Raw genomic sequence first — 14,419 nt, forward strand, 5'->3', positions numbered from 1 at the left:
TGCGCCTTTTATGGACCCAAAACCTTAAATCAAGAAATCGGTCTATATGGCAGCTATATCCAAATCTAAGCCGATCTGACCCAAATTGAAGAATAATATTGAAGGGTCTAACACAACTCACTGTCCCAAATTTCGGCGAAATCGGACAATACATGCGCCTTTTATGGGTTCAAAACCTTAAATCAAGAGATCGGTCTATATGGCAGCTACATCGAAATCAAAGCCGATCTGAGCCAAATTCAAGAATAATATTGAAGGGTCTAGCACAACTCACTGCTCCAAATTTCGGCGACATCAGGCAATAAATGCGCCTTTTGTGGGCCCAATAACTTAAAGCGAGAGATCGGTCTATATGGCAGCTATATCCAAATCTGGACCAATCTGGGCCAAATTGGAGATGGATGTCGACTGGCCCAACACAACTCACTGTCCCAAATTTCAGCAAAATCGGATAATAAATGTGGCTTTTATGGGCCTTAGACCCTAAATCGGCGGATCGGTCTATATAGGGGCTATATCAAGATATAGTCCGATATGGCCCATCTTCGAACTTAACTTGCTTATAGACAAAAAACAGAATCTGTGCAAAGTTTAAGCTCAATATCTCTATTTTTAAAGACTGTAGCGTGATTTTAACCGACAGACGGACAGACGGACGAACATGGCTAGATCGTCTTTGATTTCTACGCTGAACAAGAATATATATACTGTACAGGGTCGGAAATGGATATTTCAATGTGTTCTAAACGGAATGACAAAATGAATATATCCCCATCCTTCGCTGGTGGGCATAAAAATAGTCTATAGGCGTTAAATCGCACGATCTAGTCGGCCAATTGACCGGTCCAGAACATGAAATAAAGTGTTCACCGAACTCGCCTCTCAATAAGTCCATAGTTACGCGTGCTGTGTGGCCTGTGGCCCAGTTTTGTTGAAACCACATGTCATGCAAGTCAAACTCTTGCATTTTGGGCAAAAAAAAGTTGGATATCATCCCACAATAGCGCTCACCATTCACAGTTACGTTATGATTCGCATCATCTTTGAAGAAGTACGGTCCAATGATGCCACCAGCCCATAAACCGCACCAAACTGTGACTTTTTCTGGATGCATTGGTAGCTCTTGCAATGCTTCTGTCTGATGTTCACTCCAAAATAGACAATTGTGCTTATTTATGTACCCATTGAGCCATAAAATGAAAGAATCACACGATGAACTCTTAACAGAGAACGCATTTTGATAATAAAATGCAATAATGCCATGGTTTCATTCATGGTTAAATTATAGACCAAACTGAAGATGTTTGACAGTAAAACAAAACACGAAACGTGCATGAGCTGTTTTAACCAGCGTTACAAAAAAGATAATAGCTAAAAAATCACCCTTTAAAATTTGGTTGAAAATTTGCACGATGACTCTCCTATGACCTCCAACAGTTATCCTAAATAGAGTTCAAATCGAATCGAATCGATGTACCTGTGCAAAATTCCAAGCTAATTCCAGCTTCGAAAATATTTTCGTTTCGCGTTTTGCTATACACGAATAACCATCTTTAGAGGATGCCTTTGACTATCCTTCAAAAGTTAGCCCCGACTGTATCGCATAACTTATTCACTGCGCCGAATCCACACACGTCCTGTTTCCTTGCCGCACCACAACCATCTAGACCATTTAAACGTAAACATAACATCGTAGGCAAAGGAAATGATGAAAAACAATGCTCCCGTAATGCACGAGGAAAAGCACGGTATCAAAACATAAACACCAACAAGGAAGCAAAAAAAAAACTATTTTGGACCAAACGCGGACAAAAGGACATAAAGGACAATTAGAATATACATAAAATGTGAGAAGAATGTGAGGCAGCAAGCAGAGTGCTGTTTGGTCAAAGCAGGCAAGGATAATCAAATTCGAATCCCGCAGGATAAATAGTATAAACCAAAACAAAAGCTAAACCAAACAAACATTGAGGAGAGGCTGAACATTACGAATTAAATACCACCAAAATGTTAAACGCCTTCAAGCGAAGATTTCGCACCATTTTGCAGCGTTTCCTACTCCTGGCCATATTGGGTGCGATTTTTATGCTGGTTGTGTCGTACATGAATTTGGAATTTTGCTATAAAATTATGTCACAAAATAGTCTGACATATATGGTAAGTGCCGCCGCGGCCATCCTGTCATAACACTTTCCTAGAACTTTTCCAATTAAAATGTCATTTATGTTGGTTTTATTTGGTAGTGTAAAAAATACAAGAATTATGAATACAGTGGCTCACTGTGCGAGGAGTTGTGTGCAAATGAGCAATCCTTTAAGTCCTTCAAGTGTCCTCAGGCTGATATGGGCACCATTATGTTTACAGCAGAGAAGAATGGTGATGTCTATGCCGTGAAGGTAAGTTGCCTTAGGGCCCATACCAGCACTTGAAATTCGCATGCAAATATTTTGCGTACATAATTAATGCTGTGTTTTCGTTGTCTCGCTTAGTTGGCCCGTCACATTAAGGATGATTTGAGTTGGATCAACAGTCAGGGCATTCAAGTCTATCCTAAGATTGAGAATTTTCATCATATTGTTAAAATGCATATAACCCTCACCTACAATGTGACATTGGATGATAATATGGTAAGTGATGGCGGGACGCAAGAATCAACGATATGACGAGAGATTAATTGTCATATCTTTTATATAAAAATCAATTTGTGTTTGTTTGTTTGTGTGTTCCTTATAGACTCAGAAATGACTGAACCGATTTTCTTGAAATTTTCATAGATTTTTTGATATCTGAAGGGGGGGCGGACCCTCCCCCTTACCCTAATTTTCAGAAACGCCAAATCTCAGAGATGGGTAGTGCGATATAAGCGAAATTTTGTGTGCTCTCATATAGTACCCTAAAATTAAAAATTTGGTATCCAAATTTCGGACGGGGTACCTAGGGGAGCCGCCCCACCCTAAAACCTACCAAACATATATTTAGACCAATCACGACAATATGGGACTCAAATGAAAGGTATTTAGGATAAGAAAACATATCTGATATCCAATTGTCGGACCAAGTGTTAGGGGGACCACCCCTTCCCCAAAACACCCCCCAAATAGGGCTTTTTTACTGACCATGGCAATATGGGACTCAAATGAAAGGTATTTGCGTGTAGAATACGAATCTGATATCCAAATGTGTGACCAAGTTTCTGGGAGTCCTCCGCTTCTCCAAAACACCCTTCAAACTGGACTTATATACTGACCATGGGAATATGGGGCTTAAATAAAAGGTATTTGAGTGTAGAATTAGAATCTGATATCCAAATATGGGACCCAGTGTTTGGGGGGCCGTCTCTCCCCAAAAAAACATCCCCCAAAGGGGGCAAATTTACGACCATGGGAATATGGGGCTCAAATGAAAGGTCTTTGGGAGTAAAGCACGAATCTGATATCAATATTCGGGAAAAGTGTCTAAGGGGCCACCCCACACCCACAAATAGTAAGTAAGTATTTGCTGATTATTGCAATATGAGGCTCAAATAAGAGGGTTTTTAGAGTGGAATACGAATCCGACATATATTTTCAAGGCCAACTCATTGAGTGGCCTCCCATCCCCCAAAACACCCCCCAAGCCGGTCATGTTTGCCGACTATGGAAATATGGGGCACAAATTAATGATATTTGGAAGTATACCACGTATCTGATATCAACATTAGGGACTAACTGTCTAGGGGACGTCCCACCACCATAACAACCCCTAAATAGGACGTATTTGCTCACCAAGACAATTTGGGTCTTAAAGAGAGTGGAACTAAATATTTATGGTTTTTAGGGCCAATACCCCAAACCGGACATATTGGCTGACTTTTGCAATAAGAAGTTTGAATGAGATTAGAAAACGAATTTTATATCCAATTTTGAGACCAATGGCAATATGGGGTTCAAATAAATGATATATAGATATATGAGAATAGAACACGTTGCTGATATATCTTCCGGGCTTAGTGTTTGGGGGACCATCCCAATCCCCAAAACACCCCTAAATCGGGCATATTTACCGACCATGTCAATGTGGAGCTTCAATGAAAGGTATTGGGTGGTAGAGCAAGAAGTGATACCCATTTTCGGTACCAATTTTCTGGGGGTCTACCCCTTTCCCAAAATACCCCACAAACAGCAATTTTTTACTGACCATCGCAATATGGAGCTCAAATAAAGGTATTTGAGAGTGAATACGAAATTGATATCCAAATGTAGGACCATGTATTCAGGGCATCACCCCTTCCCCAAAACACCCCACCGGGTTAAAAATTTTTCGATCATGCCAAAATGTGTCTCAAATGAAAGGTATTTGAGATTAGAAAACGAATTTGATAACCTATTTTGGGGCCATGTGTTTGGGGGACACCTCATCGTGTAAACTCCCCTAAACCAATGGCAATGTGGGTTTTAAATAAATGGTATTTCAAAGAAGAGCATGATGCTGATATTTTTTCAGGGCCAAGTGTCAGGGGGACCACCTCACCCCCCAAAACACCCCTTAATCAGATATCATGAGAATATCGGGCTGAAATAAAGTATTTTAAGAATGTAGTACACCTTATATCCAAACTTAAATTCGTAGACCAATAAAGTTATGTTTGTGTGTTCCTTATAGACTCAGAAATGGCTGAACCGATTTTCTTGAAATTTTCATAGATTTTTTGATATCTGAAGGGGGGGCGGACCCTCCCCCTTACCATAATTTTCAGAAACGCCAGATCTCAGAGATGGGTGGTGCGATATAAGTGAAATTTTGTGTGCTCTCATATAGTACCCTAAAATTAAAAATTTGGTATCTAAATTTCGGACGGGGAACCTAGGGGAGCCGCCCAACCCTAAAACCTACCAAACATATATTTAAACCAATCACGACAATATGGAACTCATATGAAAGGTAATTAGGATAAGAAAACGTATCTGATATCCAATTGTCGGACCAAGTGTCAGGGGGACCACCCCTTCCCCAAAACACCCCCCAAATAGGGCTTTTTTACTGACCATGGCAATATGGGACTCAAATGAAAGGTATTTGCGTGTAGAATACGAATCTGATATCCAAATGTGTGACCAAGTTGCTGGGAGTCCCCCGCTTCCCCAAAACACCCTTCAAACTGGACTTATATACTGACCATGGGAATATGGGGCTTAAATAAAAGGTATTTGAGTGTAGAATTAGAATCTGATATCCAAATATGGGACCCAGTGTTTGGGGGGCCGCCTCTCCCCAAAAAAACATCCCCCAAAGGGGGCAAATTTACAACCATGGGAATATGGGGCTCAAATCTAAGGTCTTTGGGAGTAAAGCACGAATCTGATATCAATATTCGGGAAAAGTGTCTAAGGGGCCACCCCACACCCACAAATAGTAAGTATTTGCTGATTATTGCAATATGAGGCTCGAATAAGAGGGTTTTTAGAGTGGAATACGAATCCGATATATATTTTCAAGGCCAACTCATTGAGTGGCCTCCCATCCCCCAAAACACCCCCCAAGCCGGTCATGTTTGCTGACTTTGGAAATATGGGACTCAAATTAAAGGTATTTGGGAGTAGACCGCGTATCTGATATCAACATTAGGGACTAACTGTCTAGGGGACGTCCCACCACCATAACAACCCCTAAATAGGACGTATTTGCTCACCAAGACAATTTGGGTCTTAAAGAGAGTGGAACTAAATATTTATGGTTTTTAGGGCCAATACCCCAAACCAGACATATTTGCTGACTTTTGCATTAAGAAGTTTGAATGAGATTAGAAAACGAATTTTATATCCAATTTTGAGACCAATGGCAATATGGGGTTCAAATAAATGATATATAGATATATGAGCATAGAGCACGTTGCTGATATATTTTCCGGGCTTAGTGTTTGGGGAACCACCCTAATACCCAAAACACCCCTAAATCGGGCATGTCAATGTGGAGCTTCAATAAAAGGTATTGGGTGGTAGAGCAAGAAGTGATACCCATTTTCGGGACCAATTTTCTGGGGGTCTACCCCTACCCCCCCACATACAGCAATTTTTTACTGACCATCGCAATATGGAGCTCAAATAAAGGTATTTGGGAGTAGAATACGAAATTGATATCCAAATGTAGGACCATGTATTCAGGGCATCACCCCTTCGCTTCCCCAAAACACCCCCCAAAGGGTAAACATTTTTCGACCATGCCAATATGTGGCTCTAATGAAAGTTATTTGAGATTAGAAAACGAATTTGATATCCAATTTTGGGGCCATGTGTTTGGGGGACGCCTCATCCTGAAAACTCGCCTAAGCCAATGGCAATATGGGATTTAAATAAATGGTATTTGAAAGAAGAGCACGATGCTGATAGTTTTTCAGGGCCAAGTGTCTGGGGCACCACCTCACCCCACAAAACACCCCTAAATCAGATATCATGAGAATATCGGGCTGAAATAAAGTATTTTAAGAATGGAGTACACCTTATATCCAAACTTAAATTCGTAGACCAATAAAGTTATGGGATTCAGAGTGTCAGTCAAGCGATGTACTATTTTCGTAGCATGGGTTTTCACTAAAAACTCTTTAATTGTCGAAAATAAATATTCCAAGGAAACTTTTATTCCATTAAAAGTAAAAGAAGGCGCAGCTGAGCGGGCCCGGGTCAGCTAGTCTAATATAAAATTCAAGCTCAGGTGTCTGGGAACCATCCCATCCACCCACAACCCCCAAATTACAGTTATTTGAAAAAAAGAGTACGAGTCTGATATAAAATTTTAGCTCCAGATGCCTGGAAACCACCCCACCCACCTTAAACCCCCAACGGTCATATTTGGGACGGCATAGGTATCAAATGAAATGTATTAGCAAGCAAAGTACATATAATAAAAAAAATGGTTTGGTTCAAGGGTTTCTTATGGGCTGCCTTGGTCGAACAATTTTATTGACGGCAGTCCCTTGGCCTTCACTGTCAAATCATCTGCTCTTTTATTTCCTCTAACTTCGCTATGGCCCGGCTCCCAAACAATGCGATTCGTGCGATCCTCATTGAAGGCGTTAATCTACTTTCGTTCGTTCGTCTTGGTTATTATTGCCCTGATGGCCAGTACAAAGATGTTCACATTCGACGTCATCGCGTTAACACCACACCACCTCACGCATTCCGTAATCGATCGGATCCCCGCCTGCAGGACCGTATAATGGTCTGGCAGTCGAAAAGAGATCTCAGTCCCAGGGTTTTCAATGAAGACCTCTAGGCCCACTCTGTCCTTCAGTTTTGATGTGATGTGTAAAGGGTGATTTTTTAAGAGCTATAGGAAAGTTTTTCAAAAAAAAAAACATGTAAAAGCGAGAGTTGTGGCTTGTAGGGGCTCAAGAAGCAAAATCGGAAGATCGGTTTATATGAGAAATGTATCAAGCTATAGATCGATTCAGACCATGTTTCACATGTATGTTGAAAGTCATGTAGGGGCTCAAGAAGCAAAATCAGACACGGTTTAGATGGGATATGTATCAAGCAATAGATCGATTCAGACCATGGTTCACATGTATGTTGAAGGACATGGGAGAAGCCGTTGTACAAAATTTCAGCCAACTTGGATAATAACTGCGCCCTCTTGAGGCCCTAGAAGTCAAGATCCCAGATCGGTTTATATGGCAGCTATATCAGGTTATGTACCGATTTGCTCCATACTAAGCACAGTTGTGGGAAGTCATAACAGAACACCTCATGCAAAATTTCAGTCAAATCGGATGAGAATTGCGCACTCTAGTGGCTCAAGAAGTCAAGATCCTAGATCGGTTTATATGGGAGCTATACCAGGTTATCAACCGATTTAAACCATACTTAGCACAGTGGTTGGAAGTGTCATCAAAACACCACGTGCAAAATAACAGTTCAATCGGATAAGAATTGCGCCTTCTAAAAGCTGAAGATGTCAAGACCCAAGATATGTTTATATGGCAGCTATATTAGGTTATGAACCGATTTAAACCATTCTTAGCACAGTGGTTGGAAGTGACATAAAAACACCACGTGCAAAATAACAGTTAAGTCGGATAAGAACTGCGCCCTCTAGAGGCTCAAGAAGTCAAGAGCCAAGATCGGTTTATATGGCAGCTATATCAAAACATGGGCCGATTTGGCCCATTTACAATCCCAACCGACCTACACTAATAAAAAGTATTTGTGCAACATTTCAAGCGCCTAGCTTTACTCCTTCGAAAGTTAGCGTGATTTCGACAGCCAGACGGTCGGACAGACAGACGGTCGGACAGATGGACGGTCGGACAGATGGACGTTCGGACAGACGGACGAACGGACATGGCTAGATCGACTTAAAATGTCATGACGATCAACAATATATAAACTTCATGGGGTCTTAGACGCATATTTCGAGATGTTACAAACGGAATAACGGAATTAGTATATCCCCATCCTGTGGTGGAGGGTATAACAACACAAAAAATTCATGAAATCTTTATTTAAATCGATAGTACGGTCCATATAATTTCATGTTTGAAAATAATTTCATGTAAATGTTGACGGTGACTGCGCCTCAAATTGTCCATTCGCTTAGTCCAATTTCAGCATACTCTTTCCCACATTTCGTCTGATATCTCACGAATAATTGCTTCAATGTTGTCTTTCAATGCGTCAATTGAATCGGGCTTTAACATAACCCCACAAAAATAGTCTAAAGACTTTAAATCGCTTAATCTAGGCGGCCGGCCAGTTGACTGGTCCCGAATGTAAAATAAAATGCTTATCGAACTCGCCTCTCAATAATTCCTCTGTTACGCGTGCTGTGTGGCATGTGGCTCCGTCATGTTGAAATCACATGTCATGCAAGGCAAGCTCTTGCATTTTGGGCAAAAAATGTTGGATATCACGATAGCGCTCACCATTCACAGTTACGTTACGCATCGCATCATCTTTGAAGAAGTACGGTCCAATGATGCCACCAACCCATAAACCGCACCAAACTGTGACTTTTCTGGATGCATTGGTATTTATTCATGGTTAAATTATAGACCAAACTGAAGATGTTTGACAGTGACCAAAGAGATAAAAGCAAAAAAATCACCCTTTATTTGGCCCCTCAACGCCCATGTTTACACACATTTCCACATTTCGATTATAGCTGCTATGAGTTCATAAATGGTGCCGGTTTTTGTTTGTTTTTACCGGTTTTTGACAAAATGTCATCAATATACATATATTATATCCAAGGTGGTGGTTATCCAATGTACGGCCCAGCCGACCTTAATGCCATTTTACTTGTTGTTGGAAAGTTTTACTTCAATAGTTTCGTTGATTTGATACATTATATCTTCTAAATTTCTCTCTTTACAGATAAAGGCTTTGGTCAACCAGGAGATTGACAAAAATAATCCCCATCAAATGCTTAATTTTTGGAGACTCTTCAAGGACAACAATTACATGATGAGCAAGCTGTACGATGAAGATAGTCTCTTTCCAACAGTATTAGGTTCATGTGGACCCTATTATGCCACCGAAAATTTGAATATTTTAAAAACTGAGCAGAGTTTATTACAGTATATGTAAGTTAGAGCTGCCTTTAAATGAGACTACTAATTTATTTTTTTATTTACTTTAGATCATCCGATTGGCAAAAACGTCTAAAGTATGCTTTAAGCCTTATGGAGTTTGTTTTCAAGATGGATGAAATGAAACCGGAGCCATTGAGAATGTGCAAAATGAAAATAAGCAATTTTGGAGTAACTGGTGATAAGAGGTGGGTGAGGAATGCTACTGTGGTGTTAAAACGTTATGCTTGTAACACCCAAGATTGGCGAGATAATTGAACCGATCGACTAAGAATCACTTTTTGGGTCGTTCTTAGAAAAGGTATGGCCACGGTTAAATCGACGCAGAAAGTGATTCAGGATTAAAATTAAGATCCATACCTTGAACGGACAGGCGTTCAAGGTATTTATCTTAATTTAAATCGGATTTATCTCAACAAGGTTCAATCATTATTTAAACTTTCTTGTCAAAATCTTCATTTACTACGTTTTTTCCCTTTTCCGTGTGTTTAACGTTTTTCCAGAATCAAATACGAAAACGCCGAACATGTCTATGTGGAAACTAAAATCGACAAACGCCTCTCGGATGGCTCAGCCTGTGAGGACGATAGCGACTGTAACTTCCACTACTGCATGGGCAAATGTGATGCCAAGACATTGACCTGCAATGGTCTACAACAAAATAATAATTTACAAATATTTTGTGATAAAATTCTCAAAGGCGGTGGCCTTTTTCCAGGCCTATTGGCCTCTGCCAAAACTCCCAAGAATCTCATGAAGATGGTTAAAAATTGCATAGATCCTTCAAAGTTTAGCAATTTGCATGTGCCCGATAGACCGTATGCTCCGAATACGGAATTGGCCCTGCGACTATACAATGAAATGAAACGTTTGCACAAAGTGGAACCGCCCAAGGAAACAATGGCTGTGGTAGGAGCCAATTAAATTGAATCGCTCGTGAAAGTGATAAACTATGGATGTCTGGATGATTGAGAGCGAGAGAGAGAGCATGAACGAACAATACAATAATGTGAATTCCTTTATGGAGAATAGGACTTAAAGTCCTTTCTCTTTCAGATAGAAGCAAGCAAAACATTGTCTAAGTACTTTATCAAATACTTTATAATCGTAAGAATACATGATAAACCCTCCTTAACATTTTAATTAGGTTAGAGTAGTGCAACTAAAAGTCTAAACTTAATGTTCACCTTTTTTTAACGTCTTCGAAAAAAGAAAAAGAAATAAAGACAGACAATTATTATAGGAATATTTGTTTCATTAAACATCCAACCAACCACAGAGGCACAGAAAAAAGATAATAAGGGTTAAATTCAATTTGTCATTCCGTTTGCAACACAACGAAGCTCACATTTGCGACCCCAGACAGAAAAAAAAATAAAAATCAGTTTCAATCACGAAATTAATTGATCCAATTAATTTTTTTTATTAAAACAGCTTCAATCACGAAAATGATAATATCGATTACCGTTTTTGAAAAAGTAAGGGGAAAAAACTTTTCAATTAAAAAAATTGCGTATTCAATTAAAAAAATAATTGCAAATTTTGAAATTTTCAACTAATTTTTTAATTGATACATTTAAAAAAATCATTGAAAATTTTTAAATTTTCTGTTAATTTTTTAATTGATCCAATTAAAAAATAATTGAAATTTTTCTAAAATTCCAATTAATTTCTTTATTTGGTACACAGATGTTTATCTCCTAGAACATGAAATTGAGGTGCGTTGTTTGGGCAGGGGTCCGTGGACACCCCCCAACAGTGTAGGTCGGTTGGGATTTTAAATGGGCCATATCGGTCCATGTTTTGTTATAGCTGCCATATGAACCGATCTTAGATCTTGACTTCATGAGACACTTGAGTGCGCAATTCTTATCTGATTTGGCTAAAATTTGGCATACAGTCTTCAATCTGATATAGCTCCCATATAAACCGATATCCCGAACACTTCTTGAGCCCGTGGAAGCCGCAATTTTTGTCCGATTTGGCTGAAATTTTGCATGTAGTGTTTCGTTATGATTTTCAACAACTGTGCCAAGTACTGCCAAAATTTGTCTATAACCTGATATAGCTCCCATATAAACCGATTGCCCGATTTAATTTCTTGAGCCCTTACAGTCCGAAGTTTTTGTCCGATTCGGCTAAAATTTTGCATGTAGTGTTCTCTTACGACTTCCAACAACTGTGTTAAGTACGGTCCAAATCGGTCTATAACCTGATATAGCTCCCATATAAACCGATTGCCCGATTTAATTTCTTGAACCCTTACAAGCCGCAATTTTTGTCCGATTTGGCTTAAATTTTGCTGATTTGTTATGACTTTCAATAACTGTGCCAAGTAAGACCAAAATCAGTCTACAACCTGATATATTGTAGCTCCCATGTAAACCGGTTCCTCCCTCGATCATCCTTGTTCGGTTCCTAGAAGCTTTAATTTTTGCTGGTTTGCCAGAAGTTTGGTATGTAGAATAAAAGTATACCCCATAACTTATTTATTTTGTATGAATAATTACCAGAATCCATCGTAGTGGGTTGCCAAATTTCGGCCCGGCCGAACTTAGCACGCAATTACTTGTTTAATATTTTTTTTGTTTTAAAATTTCTTTTGATTTTAATTTGCCATTTAAAATTAATTGCGATTTAAAATATTAAATTTTTCTGTGCTTTCTTCCACTATTTTTTTTTAAGAACAGGCATTTCCGAACTAGTTGATTGACATCCTGCCAATAAAAGCAAATTTTTGTCGTAATCTGGAATCTCAGCTCAAAATTTTTTGTTGACAACGAGAGCATAGGATAGTATTGATGTTTATTGACTATTTTTTTAATTAGAAAATTTAACATATGCTTAGTTATTTGAGTTTGAAAAATAAAAGTACCGACTACTGGCACATGCCAAACTAAGGAACACTTACTTTAATTTGAGTTTAAAAGGCAAAAACGCTGACTATTGGTACATGCTGAACTTATGAGCACTTACCCTAATACTCTCATAATTATTTTATCATAAGTATTGAGGGATTGTCCTAATGAAAGAAATCAAGTTTGTTTTTGCTTCAATCACTTAAAAATACTTTCACTTAAAAATAGTGATTGCAAAAAAACTTTTTTCGGTACAAATTGAAAATAAAATGTTCTTACCATTTGGAACTCGGCAATGTTGGTTTTAAGCTTTGTACGTTAATGAAGTTGTTGTTCTGTGCAATAGTTATGTTGTTGTTGTTGCTTGCAACATATCGAACACTGAATTAAAAGTTAAATTTATACACCACGATATCTCCAAACACTTGATGCATGTATAACAAAATAACTTGACCACACTATAGTAACACACCACACACCAGCTTTGTTTACATTTGGTATTACACCACGATAACATTGAATTGAAAAGCAAAGCACTCATTAAAGAAATTGCATACAAGTTTTTGGCACTGGATTTTGTTCAAACTACGACGTATTTCACTCGGTTATTGTTTAATTCATGTAAATTGTAGGTTTTCCATGGCGGAAATTACAATTTTCAAATACTATTTGTTCGATTTTTTAATGTTTTAACAAACTAATTTGGCACTACAACCGAATCGATTGAAGCTTAAACACGGACTAAAATAATCTGGCGGAGAGAACGAGAGAGAAAGAGTTCTCATAGATTTACATCAGTGTGCGAGATTATTAATGACTACGACCAAATTGTTTGAAGTTTAAAGGTGGATTTAAGTGTGTGAGGGAACGAAGGAGAAAATGTTGAAGCAACACATTAATTGTCTAGTGTCCCAAACCAACATTAGGCAATTTAATATTTGGCAATTGCAGCTTAATTTTTTTATTTAGTAGTATATTTTTTATATTATTCGCGGATTGTAAAACAATATTAGATCTACAGAATTTTTTGACTTTGTAGGGTTAGTGTACCACTAGTGTGAGAGAGCGAAGGAGAATATATCTATATAGAAGGTTTATCCGAATACGGTGCAAAATGGATCGAATTCGTCGGGAATATAGAGGCTCATACCCCTCTCTCTTCAACGCATTCATGGAAAATTTTGCGATATCGGCTAAAAAATTTGCCTTTTATATGCTCAAAATCTTAAATTGCGAAATTGATCTATGTGGCATCTTTATCAAACTATGATGCAATATAGACCATTTTCGAATTTAAGGATATCTATCATAACATATTTTTGGAAATTCAGAACAAATTGTGAAAAAAATATTCCTTTTGTGAGCTGAAGACGATAAACTGGGTGATCGGTTATAAAGGGGCTGTACAAAGATGTAGTCCGAAAAGGAGCTGTATAAAGATGTTTTTCGAAAATGGGTCTCTTATAATCGATCTGAACCCCACACAGGTTAAAAAACAATCTGTACCAATTTTTAGCTTATGATTATAAAAGGATGCAGCGTGATTATATCGGTTATGTACATTTTTTCGTATTTCTTCGCTACGATTCGAACCCGGAGATTGAGATTCATAGGCGGACAAGTAACTTCTAGGCGACGAAGGTCTCCAACGTAGTACAGATTGTGATTTCGTCCACAAGCGGCGTGGTAATTTCGAAGATAGTCTACATCAGACAATATATATATATATATATCTTCCTAATAAAGCGAGTTACCATTCGATTTCTGAAGGGCGCAGAAGAACCATTTTTCACTCGGCACTCAAATGCCGACTACTGGAAAATCCTCTTTTTTTATGGTCCCAAAAGCTGAGTATTCTGTTCAGCTTTTCAGGCGGAATGCTGACAAACTCCATATAAACAAAACGTCGGCGAAAAAGTATTACTCTGTTTATAGTGAGGAAAATGGCAAAAAGAAATTTTATTGACAACGCTTGAAACCATTTTTGACATCATTTTTC

General features: G+C 38.5%; 1 protein-coding gene across 2 annotated transcripts; it reads left to right on the forward strand.

The window, feature by feature from the left end:
• The first annotated feature begins 1,683 nt into the window (after positions 1-1,683).
• On the forward strand, positions 1,684-10,808 carry LOC106093394 (divergent protein kinase domain 1C). Of its 2 annotated transcripts, none has more exons than XM_059361005.1 (6): positions 1,684-2,157; positions 2,244-2,396; positions 2,490-2,627; positions 9,348-9,556; positions 9,613-9,750; positions 10,066-10,808. In XM_059361005.1, exons 1-6 carry the CDS (start codon positions 2,008-2,010, stop codon positions 10,484-10,486), a joined length of 1,209 nt encoding a protein of 402 aa, XP_059216988.1. In that variant the 5' UTR covers positions 1,684-2,007; the 3' UTR covers positions 10,487-10,808. The 2 variants fall into 2 exon arrangements, with proteins under 2 accessions (XP_059216988.1, XP_059216989.1); XM_059361006.1 differs by having other exon boundaries at positions 9,348-9,550.
• Positions 10,809-14,419: the final 3,611 nt, after the last annotated feature.

This window comes from Stomoxys calcitrans, chromosome 1 (assembly GCF_963082655.1).
Source record: "Stomoxys calcitrans chromosome 1, idStoCalc2.1, whole genome shotgun sequence".
Taxonomy (NCBI): Eukaryota; Metazoa; Arthropoda; class Insecta; order Diptera; family Muscidae; genus Stomoxys; species Stomoxys calcitrans.

Coding starts and splice junctions, on each gene's coding strand:
- LOC106093394 (XM_059361005.1), top strand. CDS start 2,008: ATGTTAAACGCCTTCAAGCGAAGATTTCGCACCATTTTGCAGCGTTTC. Junction 2,397..2,489: donor GTGATGTCTATGCCGTGAAG/GTAAGTTGCCTT, acceptor TGTCTCGCTTAG/TTGGCCCGTCACATTAAGGA. Junction 9,751..10,065: donor GGAGTAACTGGTGATAAGAG/GTGGGTGAGGAA, acceptor ACGTTTTTCCAG/AATCAAATACGAAAACGCCG.